The sequence below is a fragment of the Lissotriton helveticus genome, chromosome 10 (genome assembly GCF_964261635.1).
Source record: "Lissotriton helveticus chromosome 10, aLisHel1.1, whole genome shotgun sequence".
In the NCBI taxonomy this organism is placed as follows: domain Eukaryota; kingdom Metazoa; phylum Chordata; class Amphibia; order Caudata; family Salamandridae; genus Lissotriton; species Lissotriton helveticus.
Window position 1 is genome coordinate 90382089 of NC_136071.1, and position 14064 is coordinate 90396152.

A 14064-nucleotide genomic window follows, 5' to 3' on the forward strand; every position below is an offset into this window, starting at 1 on the left:
CATTGAGCTCCGGATGGAGCCATCTGAAGGAAACTTTAGACGCAAACTGAAAACCTACCTTTTTCCTAAACCTTGAGATCCTCGCACCCTCTTCTCCAGCGGCCTGTGCTTCTTTGGGGTTCTGAACAAGTTAATTAGTCTGAAAGCGCGGGGACACACTGTTGCCTAGTGTAACCAGGAGCTATAAAAAAGGTGTTTATTATTATTATTATTATTATTATTATTATTAGTCGACGAGCCCGTCGGCGGAGTCAGAATTGAAGGCGACGAGGACTTAGACTGTACCTTTGAAGCCTTCGTCGACGGAGTCGTGGACAGCGTCGTCGACGAGTGAATTTTCTTTATCGGCTTGCCCCCAGAAGAGACTGATGAGGGCTTTTTGAAGGCCTTTGGTGCCGGAGGAGATGACGGAGGAACAGAGCTGAATTTCCTCTCCGATGCCACTCTTGTTGAGAGTCCTTCCCTCTCCTTTACACCTCGGTGAAGAGATTTGCTAGGACTGCGTCCTTCAGACCTATGGGAGGTCTATTTCAAGGCTTTACTGGGACTGTCTTTAGAAGGTGAAGGAGAGGACCTATCCCTCTTCTGAGACCTCCTAGAAGATGAAGCAGAGGAGGCCTCATCACTGTCACTGGAGACTGGCTCTTTCCTTGACTTAAGTTTCTGGAGCCAGGTCAAGAGACGTCCCTCACGGTCATGCAAAGTATTTGTCACAAAGGTCCGGCAAATGTACAGTCTGCTGCTTTATGGTCTGGGTACAGACAGTAAATGTAATTGTTGTGCTTGTCCTCCACATAAAGCCTCTTCTTAGAACAGGTTGCACAGGGTTTAAAGAGGGTCTTCTTCTCCTTGTCAGACGTGTTGACACGAAGTCCAAGCAGGTCTTGTGGAAAAAACTGTGAAAATACTGTAGAAATTAGGTTGTAAGAAAAAAACTGAGCAGAGCTCAGTGGAGACTCCCTTGCACTATGTGCGGTAGAAAATCTGAGGGTTCGAGGTTCTCAAGAAGGTACTAGAGGGTGAGGCTAATCTGATTGGTTGTTCATTTTATTTGGTCTCTTTTACAAAAAGAGGTTAATATGTTACAAAACTAGAATGTGCCTTGGCCTAGTTTCTGTTGTTGTAATGGTTTTTATTGCTATTTTATGTATTCTGGGGACTCCCATGTCGACAACGGCGGAGAATAATTCAAGCATGGAAATCTATGAAAGTTCCAATACTAGAGTAAATATAAACATTTAATATAAGTAGGATTTTTTACATACATTTAAAAAAAAGTTTTTTTAATATATTTAAACTAATTATTTTTTTCAAAAGTAATAGTGCTGTAGCATGTTTTTATTTTGTTCGACTTTTAAAATAAATATATAAAATTACTTACAATTGTAGTAATAATAAATTTATTTTAACTATTTTTCTAAATGTTAATACATTTTTTAACAAGAAGAGTTATAAGATTCTTTTCTGATGACTCAAAAAACTAGAATATCAATGAAGCCCCTAAGAGTCACAGACAATGAACGGCATTAAAGGAATCATGCAGTTGTTTCAGTGTCTGCCGGAGCCTGTTTTGTTGAAATAGTTTGTAGTTTTGTTATTTCATATTAAAAGTGTGTTGACAATTAAAAGAAGACACATTTTAAGTGTTTCTGAAATACTGCATGATGACTGGGACTTATCAAAGAGTTCATGAATCTGTAGAGGATCCCTAGCTAGGGATGTTTAAGAGGTTACCAGGGATGATCTGAGTGCTGTGACCTATATGGAGGTGATCAGCACAATAGAGGATAAAACTGGGTAGTTTTGTGACATGTCCTAGATGGTATGAAGTCCTTCAAGGGTTCCAGGAGGGATAAGAGGAAGATACTATATTCTAACCCACGTGGAAGAGCAGCCCAGTTTAGAGGAGGAGGGGAACCCAGGGGGGGGGGACGAATGGATACCAGCTAGAGGAGGAGAAGCCCTGTGCCCTCTTCACTAAAATGTGTCTGTTTACTATTACTTGTGTGGTAGCTACTTTTTGTATGAAATAAAGTAATTTTCCATTATAAAATAAAGAAGTGGGTTGGACAATCAGTTACTGCACTGCTGGGTGATCGCTGAGCTCTGAGCTTAAGCACCTCTACACTACCTCCTTGAGACATCTGTGACCCCCTCGCCACCACTGCCAGTGAATCAAATGCTGAAGGGGTTGTACTTGGCCCAGTTTGGGAAGTCGCAGTAGGATGGGCCCTGGGACATCAGAAGCAAACCATCCTAACCCACACAGTTGACGCACAACAGCCTCTGCTTCCCATGTGCCCCAACAGAACGGGTCTGACAATACTCCTTTGAAAATAATATAATTTCTGGTGGATTATCTGTTTCTCTTAGAGATTCTTCTTTTCAACAATTCCATGCCCTTTTAGGGCCATCCCACATTCTGTTGAGTGGGGTTTGTTTGAGTGGAAGATGCACGTGTGGGCGGTGACATATATAGCATATATATATATATATAGATATATATAGCATATATATATATATATATATATATGTTCACTTTGGGGTATGTGTGGTGTGGTGCTGCATTTAATTGTAATCAGGGCCAGTGGCATTTCAGGATACCAACCTGACGTCTTGAGAAATATAGAAATATCTAAGATCTGCTTTGCATAAAGAGTATCTTTCAGGGAGACTGTTATATCTGTTTTCTTTAGGTTCTTGAATATACCTTTAATTTTGATATCCAAGAATCAATAGTTTTCCATATACCATATAGTCTCTATTCATCAAGATAAAAATATTTTGCATAGTTAGATCCAGATGCCAATGTGGTAACTTCATAAAGCAATATACAGCAGTGTTCAACTTCAAATGGTCAGAAATGATCCTTAATGTACCTGATGCTGCAGAGATCTGTACTGGCTTGTTGTACTGTGCTAGGAACTGATCCGGAGTGAGCCATTCTTTGGACGCACACAGGTAGCTAACGGTGGCCTCTCTCAGTAACAGCTGAGGTGCTACATCATGGAGGTTTTCGCCTGGCCCCTTACTGCCAATCTGTAAAAAATAAGCATAGGCGGCTATAAAACTGGTTATAGTACATCATGAGATATAGAAAAGCACTGGCCAAGCAAGTACTAGCGAGAGAAGCAGCAAAGAAACCTAGCATGTCAACTGTGAATCAATATAGGCTTACCAAGTTTTACAATGTGCCTCTTGTTAAATATTACCTAGTTTTCTGCGGATTTTAACTAGGATTTTATGCTTTTTTTACTTTACTCTATGTGAAGCACAGACATTTGTTTTGGACAGTGTAGCAAGACTCCACACCGATATGGGAACGGATCTTGCTTGTCTGTGAAGGATGAATGAATGAATGAATGAGTTAACTGAATATTAAGTTGCGTGTGTTTACCCTGTCTGGGTTTTCCTGGCACTCTTAGAGAGGACACGTATAGTGATTCAGACTGAATAGGTTTGTCTTTTTTGCGAATTTGTAAAATTTCAACCGATCCGGTTTGGATCAAATGGGCAAGGGCAGGCAGTGCCAGCCACATCCATTCTAAAAAAGCTGGTTTTACATGACCCTAAGGGCAGTGGCCAGTATACTGAATGAGATTTGTACTTGATACACTAGCTCAAGTACAGATTTCTACAGGTAACCAACTGCCTGAGAGTACCCACGTAAAATGCGTAATTTCACTTTAATTTAACATATTTGAATTCCAATGTGCACCCAATGCCAAGTCACTTGGATTCAACATGGGCACGGAGCACTTTATCCATTATAACTTCTTAAGTGCTGGAGTTCGCCTTTCTTCAACAAGGCCTTAAAAAAGTCACTTAAGAAAGTCATAATGCCGTCTAAGGACCAGGCTACAGTAGCCAGAATTCTTCATCTTGGAGACTGATGAAATATGCGCCTAGTATATGAAAAAAATCTTTGTAAGGGCACGGAAAAGTACCTTAACAAACCCTTTTCCTATGAGAGAAAACAGAGATGAAGGAGTGCAGGACAATGTAGCCCATATGTTGCCATTATAAGTGAAGAAAAATTTGAACATTGGAATGTTGGGAACTCCATTGCAGACAATGGAGTGCTCCCTGCTTTTACGGGCCGGTACAGGCCCGCAGAGCAACATTCCAATGTTCTACAAAGGCTTCTCGAAGTTCGAGGGGATTTATATCCCCTCAAGCTTCGAGAACCCTTTGTTTAATTTGTAAGAACATTCTGCCCTCTAGTGCCTTCGGCTCGGGCCTTTAACGATTCAGCGGGCCTTTAATAGCCGGTATAGCCCGCTACGGCGGGCTATAAGGCTATAATAGACTATGCCTTCAAGAGCAGAGACACCTCCAATATCCCATCATGCTCAGCCAGAGGCAGTCACCTCAGTTCTTTTTTCCCGGCTCCTGTTAACAGGCACCTTGGAGCATTGAACTCATCCTTTTTATGTTTTTTCTTCAATATAGAACTTCAAAGTTCAAGACTGAACAGGCAATGGCAGCAATGAACACCTTTTGCCGCACCACTATGTGCGTTTCCTAATTTAGACCACTAGTTTAAACACTTATTCTTCGAGAATTGCCCATCTCTAAAAGCTAGCCTCCACCATTATCCTTTCATAATTCAATATATATACACATTAAGAGAGGCAACTTTCAAAAGAATTTAAACAAATAACAGTCAATACTGTATTTAGCAACATAGAGACGATTCGAGAGGTCTTCGTTCTTTTATATCTTGTAACTTTTTTATTCACTTTCTTCTATAGAAACATAAACATTTCTGCACAGCCAACGCGTTTTGCCCAAATTGTGACACTATCGATCCTGGTCGACGTCGAGACAGTCAATGTTGAGAGGAGGTACGGCGCCGACATGCTCGTAGTCATGGACTGGCTGAACGCCGAACAAACGTTGACGTTCGACGTCACAAACTACTCGAGCGACGCTGAGAACTACTTTGCACCGATAGCTGACGTCAGGACTTGCGTCGATGTCGCGGGATTGCGGCTCACCATCACCGAGAGGTAGATGGTCGACATCGTGAGTCAAATGAAGACGAGAGTGGTCGGCCTTGAGAAGCCGGTCGACATCGAGTAACCTACGTTGACAGGGGTCGACGTCAAGAAGCAGATCGTCATTGAAAACCAGCCAATGACGACGGAGGTCGACGTTGAGAATACGATGTTGAGGAGACATCGAAAACCCTCCAGAAGAAGGAGAATCTACTCCTCTTCTGATTTTCATTCCGGATCTCCATCTCTGGTAGAGGTACCTTCTTCTCCCATTCCAGTATCTCCTCCACTGGACTCATCGGCTCAAACAGTACCCCCACCTCCGGCACTACCAGCTCTGCCTCCACTACAGGCACCTCAACTTCCAATACTAACATCCTCAGCTCTAACGGCACCTGTCCTTCCACCTCCTGTGGTCCCTCAGGTTACTATCACACCGGCACCTAGAAGATCACGTGCAAAGACACGCCATCGCTCTCACCATGGACACTCCCGTTCCTCTACTACATCACGCCACTCACAATCTCATCGCCAATCTCATCGAAGATCAAGATCACTTTCTCACTGCCATCACCATGGGGATACGTCCTCCTCTACCAGGGGATACTCTCCTACCTTGTCAGACTCACCTCAACCTCGGTCCTCACCAATTTAGGATATCAACACCTTTCAAGAGGTCCTGGTTTGAGACACAGCTAAACTGAATATACCTATGGCGGTCCCCACTCCATCGAAATCAGTGATCTTTGAAACTCTTCACCAACGCAGGGCCTCAAGAACTTTGCTCCCACTAGTGCCAGGTCTTCTTGAGCAAGCCATGGAACTGGTCCTCACCTCATCTGCGGTAAAATCAGCACTATCTACGCTCCAGAAGAAATATCGACCGCCGGAACAAGATCCGCTGTTCTTACATGCCGACCCTCCATCTGACTCAGTGGTGATATTAGCTGCACAAAATCCCACTCTACATCACCGTCTGCTACTTCTCCTGATAAGGAGAGCAAAAGGTTGGACTCGTCGCAACGCAAAATTTGCAACACGGTGGCTACGTCAATGAAAGAAGCCAGCGCTACAGCCCCCTTAGGAATGTACGACCTTGCCTTGTGGGATTCTATTCACCACTTCACGGAATACCTTCCAAAAGAACACTGGGAGGATTCCCTGGAAATCGCCCAGGAGGGAGCAATGATCTCCAACCAGGTCACCAGAGCGGCAGCGGATTCATTGATTTTAGCTGCCCACAGGTACTGTCACTGGGTCTCCTTACGTAGACATGCATGGCTTTGACTGATATGTCTGAATCCGGTCTCCCAGCCACGTCTCCAGAATTGGCCTTTTTCGGGCTCCACTTTCTTCGGCTCGCACACCGATGACAAAATAGCGAGAATGAAGACGGAAATGTATACTTTAAAAGCGGTGGAATTAGAGAAATCTAAAAAACAGCTATGTTCATTCCACTCCTACCACTGTTGTTTCCCTTTCCCAAGGGTTCAAATCCCTCAATGGCAGTCCGACAAGTCACAACATTATTTAATGGCCCTTCCAGTCCAAAGGCAAGCACCACAGGGGGCGGACCTTTCAACAAGTTAACATGGGAGGCCGACACCTGCAGCACCTAAACCCTGAATTACTTCTCCCCCCTCTTCCATTACCCACTCCGGTAGGGGGAAGTATTGTAAAATACCTAGCAGAGTGGCAACACATAACAACAGATGCCTGGGTCCTGAATATTGTCAAACATGGCTATTGCCTCAGGTTCACTGCCCCACCACCATCCGTTCCACCGAGGTCGTCCACGTCTTGTCTCGAGCTTTTACAGGAGGAAGTCAACATGCTATGCCACAAGAAAGCTGTGGAATCAGTCCCTCGAAACCAACAAGGTCATGATATTTACTCCAGATACTTCTTTGTGGCAAAAAAGGGCAGAGAAGACCTCTGAAGTGGATCTGAAAGGAAAAATTCCGGATGTTAGCTTTACATCAAATATACCCTTAACTTCAACAGGGAGACTGTCTCTGTTCCATAGATCCACACAACGCTTATTTTCATATACCCATCGCAAAGTGTCATCGAAAATTACTCAGATTCGTTATGGGGCAGAACGACTACTAATACGTGGTTCTACCATTCGGCCTCAAGTCAGCTCTTCCAAATGCATGGTGGTGGTAGCAGCACACCTACGGAAACACAGAATCTTTGTCTATCCTTATCTAGACGACTGGCTGATCAAGACCTCCACCGTCGCAGAAGCCCAAGAACATTTCCAATGGACTTGCGATCTGCTTCATTGACTGGGTCTTCACATCAATGTTCAAAAGTCCACGTCAACACCAGTCCAGATATTGCATTACGTAGAAGCTACCATCGACACTTTACTAGAAAAAGTGTTTCCTTCGGAGGAACAATGGTTATCCATTCTCCAGAAATGCCTCAATCTCCCGTGAGTGGCCCGTCGATCAGTCCACATAGTCTCCTCGCTACTAGGCTCAATGGCCTTGTGCATATTTCTGACTCCCAATGCTCACCTCCACATGCGCCCCCTCCAGGAGTGGTGGGAGGACCAGTGGAACCAGTTCTCAGGGAACTGGGAAGACAAGTTCATCCTATCCACTCATGCTGTCAGCTCACTCCAATGGTGGTGTTACCCGAAAAATCTCCCGATGGGAATTTCTATCCTTCCACATCTCAGGCTGCCATGCAGGCCTGACCTTCTTACAAAGTTGAGAGGTCAGCTATTACACCCCAACCTCTCCTCCTTGAGTTTGGCAGCATGGCTAGATCAAGCTACCCCCCTATTAACCTCTCACACACCCCCAAGCACAATCGCCTCTCATGGAAGTCCATCCCATCACCCAATCTCCCCTCCCGCCCTATCCGATGCACTAATCCATTCTCGGAGAATGATATCTGCTCCCTCCTACTCTCATACAACCCCCTTCTCACCTCCCCTAGCGCCGCGACACACACGATTAGGGCTATCACCTCTAATCCACACAGACTCGCCACTCACAACAACAGAGGAATTAAAGATAATAACCTTAGAAGAATCTCACTCAAACTTGACCCCACCCCCTCTCTCACGACACCCCTTCTCAAATGCACCCTCCTGAACTGTCGATCGTCCGCCAGACACGCAGTAGATGTCGCCGACCTCATCATCTCTCACGAGCTGGACCTGATTGTGCTAACAGAGACTTGGCTAACTGAAGCCTCCTCACCCCTACTGGACATTTTGGTACCACCTAACTATGACATCATCAGACTTGATAGAAGTGAAAAAATTGGGGGAGGAATAGCATGCATACACAGGAGAACCATATCAGTAAGTAGAGCCATATCCCCCACATTCTCCTCTTGTGAATACATGTGCATAGACATCATCAGTTCTGGTACGCCAGTGTGCTCCCTGCACATCATATATCACCCTCCTCGTGATAACCTTACTTTCACTGAACACTTCATGGACATTGTCACAACAACCATCGGTTGTCAAAACACCCAAATATTCCTAGGCGACTTCAATCTCCATTGGAATGACAACGATGACTCAATGATCAACAGTCTCAAAAACTTCATCGGCGCGCTTGACCTCGCCCAAATTTGCAACAGCCCCACTCACAAAAAAGGTGCAATCCTGGTTAATAATTTCCAAAAACAACTCCATTCAACTTGACTCAATCCTTCCCTGTGATTGGTCTGACCACCACATCATTACTTTCTTCATCAGGGAAACAGTGAAACTTAACCCAGCCCAATCCACTAAACCAAAGATTTGGAAAAGAGACTTGAAAAAACTCAAGCCCAACACTTTGCCCATTCACTCCCACAAACTACTCCAGCCTCCGGATGACCTCGCCTCCGTAAATGACCTCACCGAACATTACCTAATGCAATGGCTAGGGTTATCAATGAAGTCGCTCCTCTGCAACTGTTATTGTTATTGTTATTGTTAATTTCGATTTATAGCGCGCCCAATCACCTGCAGGCCTCTAGGCGCTTGGAACTCGATGTCATACAATAACTTGGTTCACTCCTGAGAGAGATGCAGCTACAGAACTACACTGTGGTCAAGGCTCTTCTAAACAGCAAGGTTTTCAGAGACTTCCTGAACCGTAGGAGATTCATCTCCCTGCGTATCCCCTCGGGCAGCTTGTTCCATAATTGGGGGGCCAGGACAGAGAAGGCTCTCCCTCCCTTAGTCACTAATTTGTAGCGGGGGCAGACCAGTAACTGAGCGTCTGATGATCTGAGTGCTCTAGTCGGGTTGTACACTTCCAGGCGGGCTTTAATATAAGCCGGCGCATGGCCGTAAATCGCCTTATGCGCTATACAGAGGCTCTTGAATTCAACCCTCTCCTTAACAGGGAGCCAGTGAAGGTTTTGAAGAAGAGGGGAAGCCTTTGTTCGTCTGGGCACTCTGAAAATTAGCCGTGCGGCGTCGTTCATTACGACCTGGAGTCTGTTTATCGACATTTTTGGGAGGCCGAGGTACAGGGCATTCCCATAGTCGATCCGGGAGATGACAGTTGCTGCTACAATTGAGCGCATCATCGAATGAGAGAGGAAGGGGGCTATCTTTCTTAGTTGTCTGATGATATTCGTACACGTTCCAACAACAGCGGAAACTTGACTGCACATTGACAGGTCGCAGTCTAATTTAATCCCCAGACTCTTTACGTTGGCACTGGGCTTTGGGGCTGATCCAAGCTCAGCAGGCCAGTACAGATCACTCCACGGTGAGGTGGTAGATGGAATTACCAATACCTCGGTCTTATCCGGGTTGATCTTTAGTAGGTTTTTCGTCATCCAGCCTACAATGTACCTCAGGATGTTTTGGGCTTGGATTTGTGCTGTCCCTGTATTATCGATACTCAGCACTAGCTGAGTATCGTCAGCATAGTTGTAGACTCTGCAGCCCAACTCAGCCAGGGATGCAATCAAAGGCTGCAGGTAAAGATTGAACAGAAGTGGGGACAGTGCGGAGCCCTGTGGGACTCCGCACTCTAAGTGGCCCACTTCAGATATTGACTCCCCAAGTTGTATCCTCTGAGTCCTTCCCAGAAGGAAGGATCTCAGCCACTTGAGGGCCAAGCCTTTGATCCCAAAGGCCTCCAGCCTTCCCAGGAGCAGGTCATGACTGACTAAAGAGAGTTCCTTCTAAAATCTCCAAACCCTGGTTCAATGATCTGCTGAACGAGGACAGACACTCTCTTAGAAATTCAGAACGGATCTGGAGATCAGTCCCATCTGCTAAGCACCTGAGAATTCTAAGGAGCAAGAGAAAAGACTATTACCGAAAGATCAAACGCACTAAACCCGAATTTTTCTCTCACCAACTAGATCAAGCAAGAAATCGACCACAAAAACTGTTTGATCTAATCAAATCACAATCTAGAGAGGAACCAAAACAACTACAAGATACCTCAGGCACCCTACCCTCTTGCCACGAATTCTCTGCTTTCTTCAACCTAAAAACAGAAAACATCAAGAGGGATCTTCTTAATGACCTCACAGTCCTACAGTCCCGCCCCCCTATTACAATCCCTCCCTCTCCTCCAACTCCGCCACAACAAGCATCCTCAAAATTTCAACTAAAAATGAGGCAACCTGGTCCTCCTTCGACTCTTACTCCGAAGAAGCTGTAGGCAAGATTCTTAACACCCTCAAGCCGGCCAATAATTCCACCGGTCCTCTCCCTGCCAACGCAGTTAAAGATCTAACCCCTCTGATCCTACCGCTCTGGACCAAGATCATCAACAGCTCTCTACATCAAGGCTGCATCCCTGACGGATATTTGCAAGGCGGCTACTTGGAGATCAGGCCACACATTCAGGCCACACATTCACTAGACACTACTGCCATCTATGTTTTCTCTCATATGAAAAGGTTTTGTGAAGGTACTTTTTCTGTGTCCTTACAAAGAATTATTTCATGTATTAGGTGCATATTTCTTTACAGTCCCTAAGACTGAATTATGACTTTAGGTGACTTCTCAAGGCCTTCCCGAAGAAAGGCGAACTCCAGCACTTAAGATTTTATATTGGATAAAGTGTTCCAGGGTCCCCGCAGATGGGCGTGACTATTCAACACTTGGAAATCATGGATACATGGAAATCCCCTACGAGAGAAAATCAAAACGGCCCAGTGCACAAGTTGTAGCATGGCTTGTTTTCAGAAGGAAAAACAAACTATTTAATACAATTTCACAAAGTTCACAAAAACGGTCTAAAGAAAAGCAGAAGACTTAATATTACATAATTTGAAGGAGGGTCAGTCCGTGGGCCAGCCCACTTAAGCATGAACCATCTCCGACATTCACCACCCCTTTCTGACCTGGTGAGGACCAGGGTATTTATAAATATAACCTCCTCTGGCTAAAGTCCCCTGGTGTCAGAAATAATCCTTCAAGGCCATGCCAATTTTCAGGGAAGGTAGTCTTGGCTCAGTTTCCCTATAACCATTTAGCTTCACTATATCCACTCATCCTTGCATTGGGTGCGTCTTGCGCCTACTCGGCCGCCTGCTACTTCACTCCTGCCCTTTCTCGCCACCTTACCTCCTCTCCTCCCTTTGGCCTCCCCATCAGCAGAAACCACAGCAGCACTCATTGAATCTACAACTGCACCCGCACTTTCATCATGGGGAAGAGAGACGGACGACAGAGGCAGAAGCTGAAAAAGTCAAAAGGATTAGATAGACCGCAGGCTTCTGATCACTATGAGATCTGAGAGAGTGATACAGCAGGCAATGACAAAGCTGTACAGAAAAAAGAGCAAAGGGGCAATCAAAGCAAGTGTAGGAGAGTAGGGTCTGCAATCCTATGATCACCCAGATTTTTTGCTTTTTGCTGCACTGGTTTACGACTTCCCCTGGCTGTGGGCCTGCTAATCAGACCCACAGCCTAGCTGTTCTCTCTATCCAAATTGTACTCAGGTACTGAATTGGCACTGGGCCCTCTCCAAGTCCCTGTACCCAGGGCTGAGGTGCACCCAGAAGTCTCCCAGGGGCTGAAGCATGTATTGTGCCACCCCTGGATTGACTAACTAAAACTGACACAACTGGCTGCACGACAGCTGGGGCAAGGTGGTGTACTCACCCTTTGCTTTAGATATAGTATACCTATATCTAACCCTAAAATGGACACACAGATCTCCTATCAGTCACTCCTATGGCAGGCCTTAACAATCCTGAAGGCAGAGTGCTTGGAATCGTGTGAGATGGTGCTCTGGCATGAGCTGAGCCTGTCTGCGGCTTTCGGGATCCATCCCTTAGCCGTTTCCCTGATATCGCATACCATATACTCTTAAGTGCATTATAATCCTCGCGGTTATGTGCCAACTCTGGTATCGCTTTATCAAAACATGTCGAGTAAGGTGTCATACGAATTGGAATACTAACCCCTCGCCAATTCTGGCGACAGGGTTAGCATTCCACCCTTCTAGAGGGACACGACATGTATGTAACCCCTAACCCCGGTTAAAGTCAGACAGAGCCTTAGCATCCACAAAATGGATGCTGCCACCGAGACACAAGTCTGCCCTCCTGCTGCTGGGAGTCCTCCCAGAGCAGGAGATAAGGACAAAGGGTTTCCTGCCAGGGGCGGTGCCAGCACCGTCCCAGACAGGGTTTTGTGTATTGTAGGTAGGCAGGGCTTTAGAGGAAGGTGACTGCACGTGGCACCCCGGTGCTCACTGTGCATAGGCTGGCTGGAACCAGTTCCAGGGTCACTCCAGACCCTGTGCTGGGGAAAAGCCCGCCAAGGAAGTGGGTGTAACCACCCCCCTCCCAGTCCCACCCATAGGGCAGGACTTAGTCGCGTGCCAGCCCCTTTTTACAGGATAAAGGTAGGAACTGGCCCCCTTCCAAATCAGATCATCTTTGAATCCTGAAACTACTTTCCACGAAAGGAACTCAAGACTTCTTCCTAAGATTTCTCCCTTGTGACTAAGGAGTAGTCACCCTGCATCCGCAGGCACCATCTGAAGAACACTGCGGTCTGCTGCAAGTCTCTCCTCCGGATCAAGACTGCCCAGCTCGACGAGAACCGGCTTCCCTGGCACCTCTGACCTCTACCTGCATCATCAGTCACGCTGAGATTCGTGGGTGTGACGAGACCTCGAGGGACCGGCCATCTTCAAGACTGCACGACTTCTTTCCAGCAAGCCTGCCGAGTGAATTCCTGGTGAGTGCTTTGGGGTCCGAGAAGCCCCCACCCTGAGCAGCTCCAGCACCGAAGAGCAGCCCCCCAGCATCTCCACGATCTGCGTGGGGCCCTTCTGCTTTTTGCTGCTCACCGCGTTGTTTGGCTACTAGCCCGCTGGCTTGTGGCCTTCCTGACGACGCCCGACGACATTTCTGCTGCTGGTCTGGTTGCTCCAGACTGGCCCTTGCTTCCCTCCATCGGAGAAGTACCCTGGACCCTCCTGGTCCGCCCAAGACGCCATTTTAGGTCCACCGCGTGGGCCTTGCATTTGCCAAGACTTGTTGCCCAATCCTGGGTCCAGCGACGTCGACAGCAAGAACCTTCGTGGGACAGCTCGCACCTCCATCCTGGTCGCCGACAACGCCTCCTGGTCCGAGAGACTGCAGAGCCCAGCAGCGCCCACTCACCTGACTGCGGTGACTTCGCCCGGTGCCATCCTGGTGCCCACTTAATCACTGGCTAGTGATTCAAGAACTTGGTCCCCTCTGCTTTCAGGTTTTCTTCTTCCTTGATCCAGGCTTGGATCCATCGAACTTTTCTTCACTGGTCGCCTGCCAGCAACTTCTTCCTTCCAGGCTCCTGGTCCGGCAACGAGATCCCCGACGTCTTTTCAGACCTATGCAGCTGCAGCCCCTGGGCTAGGTAACTTCGGCACTCCGGTGTCCCAGCATAGCCTCACTATCCAAGGGTCAGGATCCACTGTCGTTTTCTCCCTACCAGGTCGGGTTCGCCCGTGAACACTAACTTTGTGAATTCTAGCTTCCATAGACTTTGTCCCGCATCCCGCGTGAGAGTGCACACTCTGCACCCGAGTCCCCTGGGCCTCCTAGTAGTAATCTAACGATTCCCTAGTCCAGTCCT

At 46.7% G+C, this 14064-nt stretch overlaps 1 protein-coding gene across 2 annotated transcripts in view; it reads right to left on the minus strand.

Annotated features, from left to right (window-relative positions):
• LOC144785942 (testis-expressed protein 47-like) overlaps positions 1-14064 on the minus strand; it is a 165463-nt gene that overhangs the window by 10950 nt on the left and 140449 nt on the right. For both annotated transcript variants that reach the window (XM_078664830.1, XM_078664829.1), the window contains exon 6: positions 2880-3039. In XM_078664830.1, the coding sequence (XP_078520956.1) occupies positions 2880-3039 (160 nt within the window). The remainder of the gene's footprint in view (positions 1-2879; positions 3040-14064) is intronic.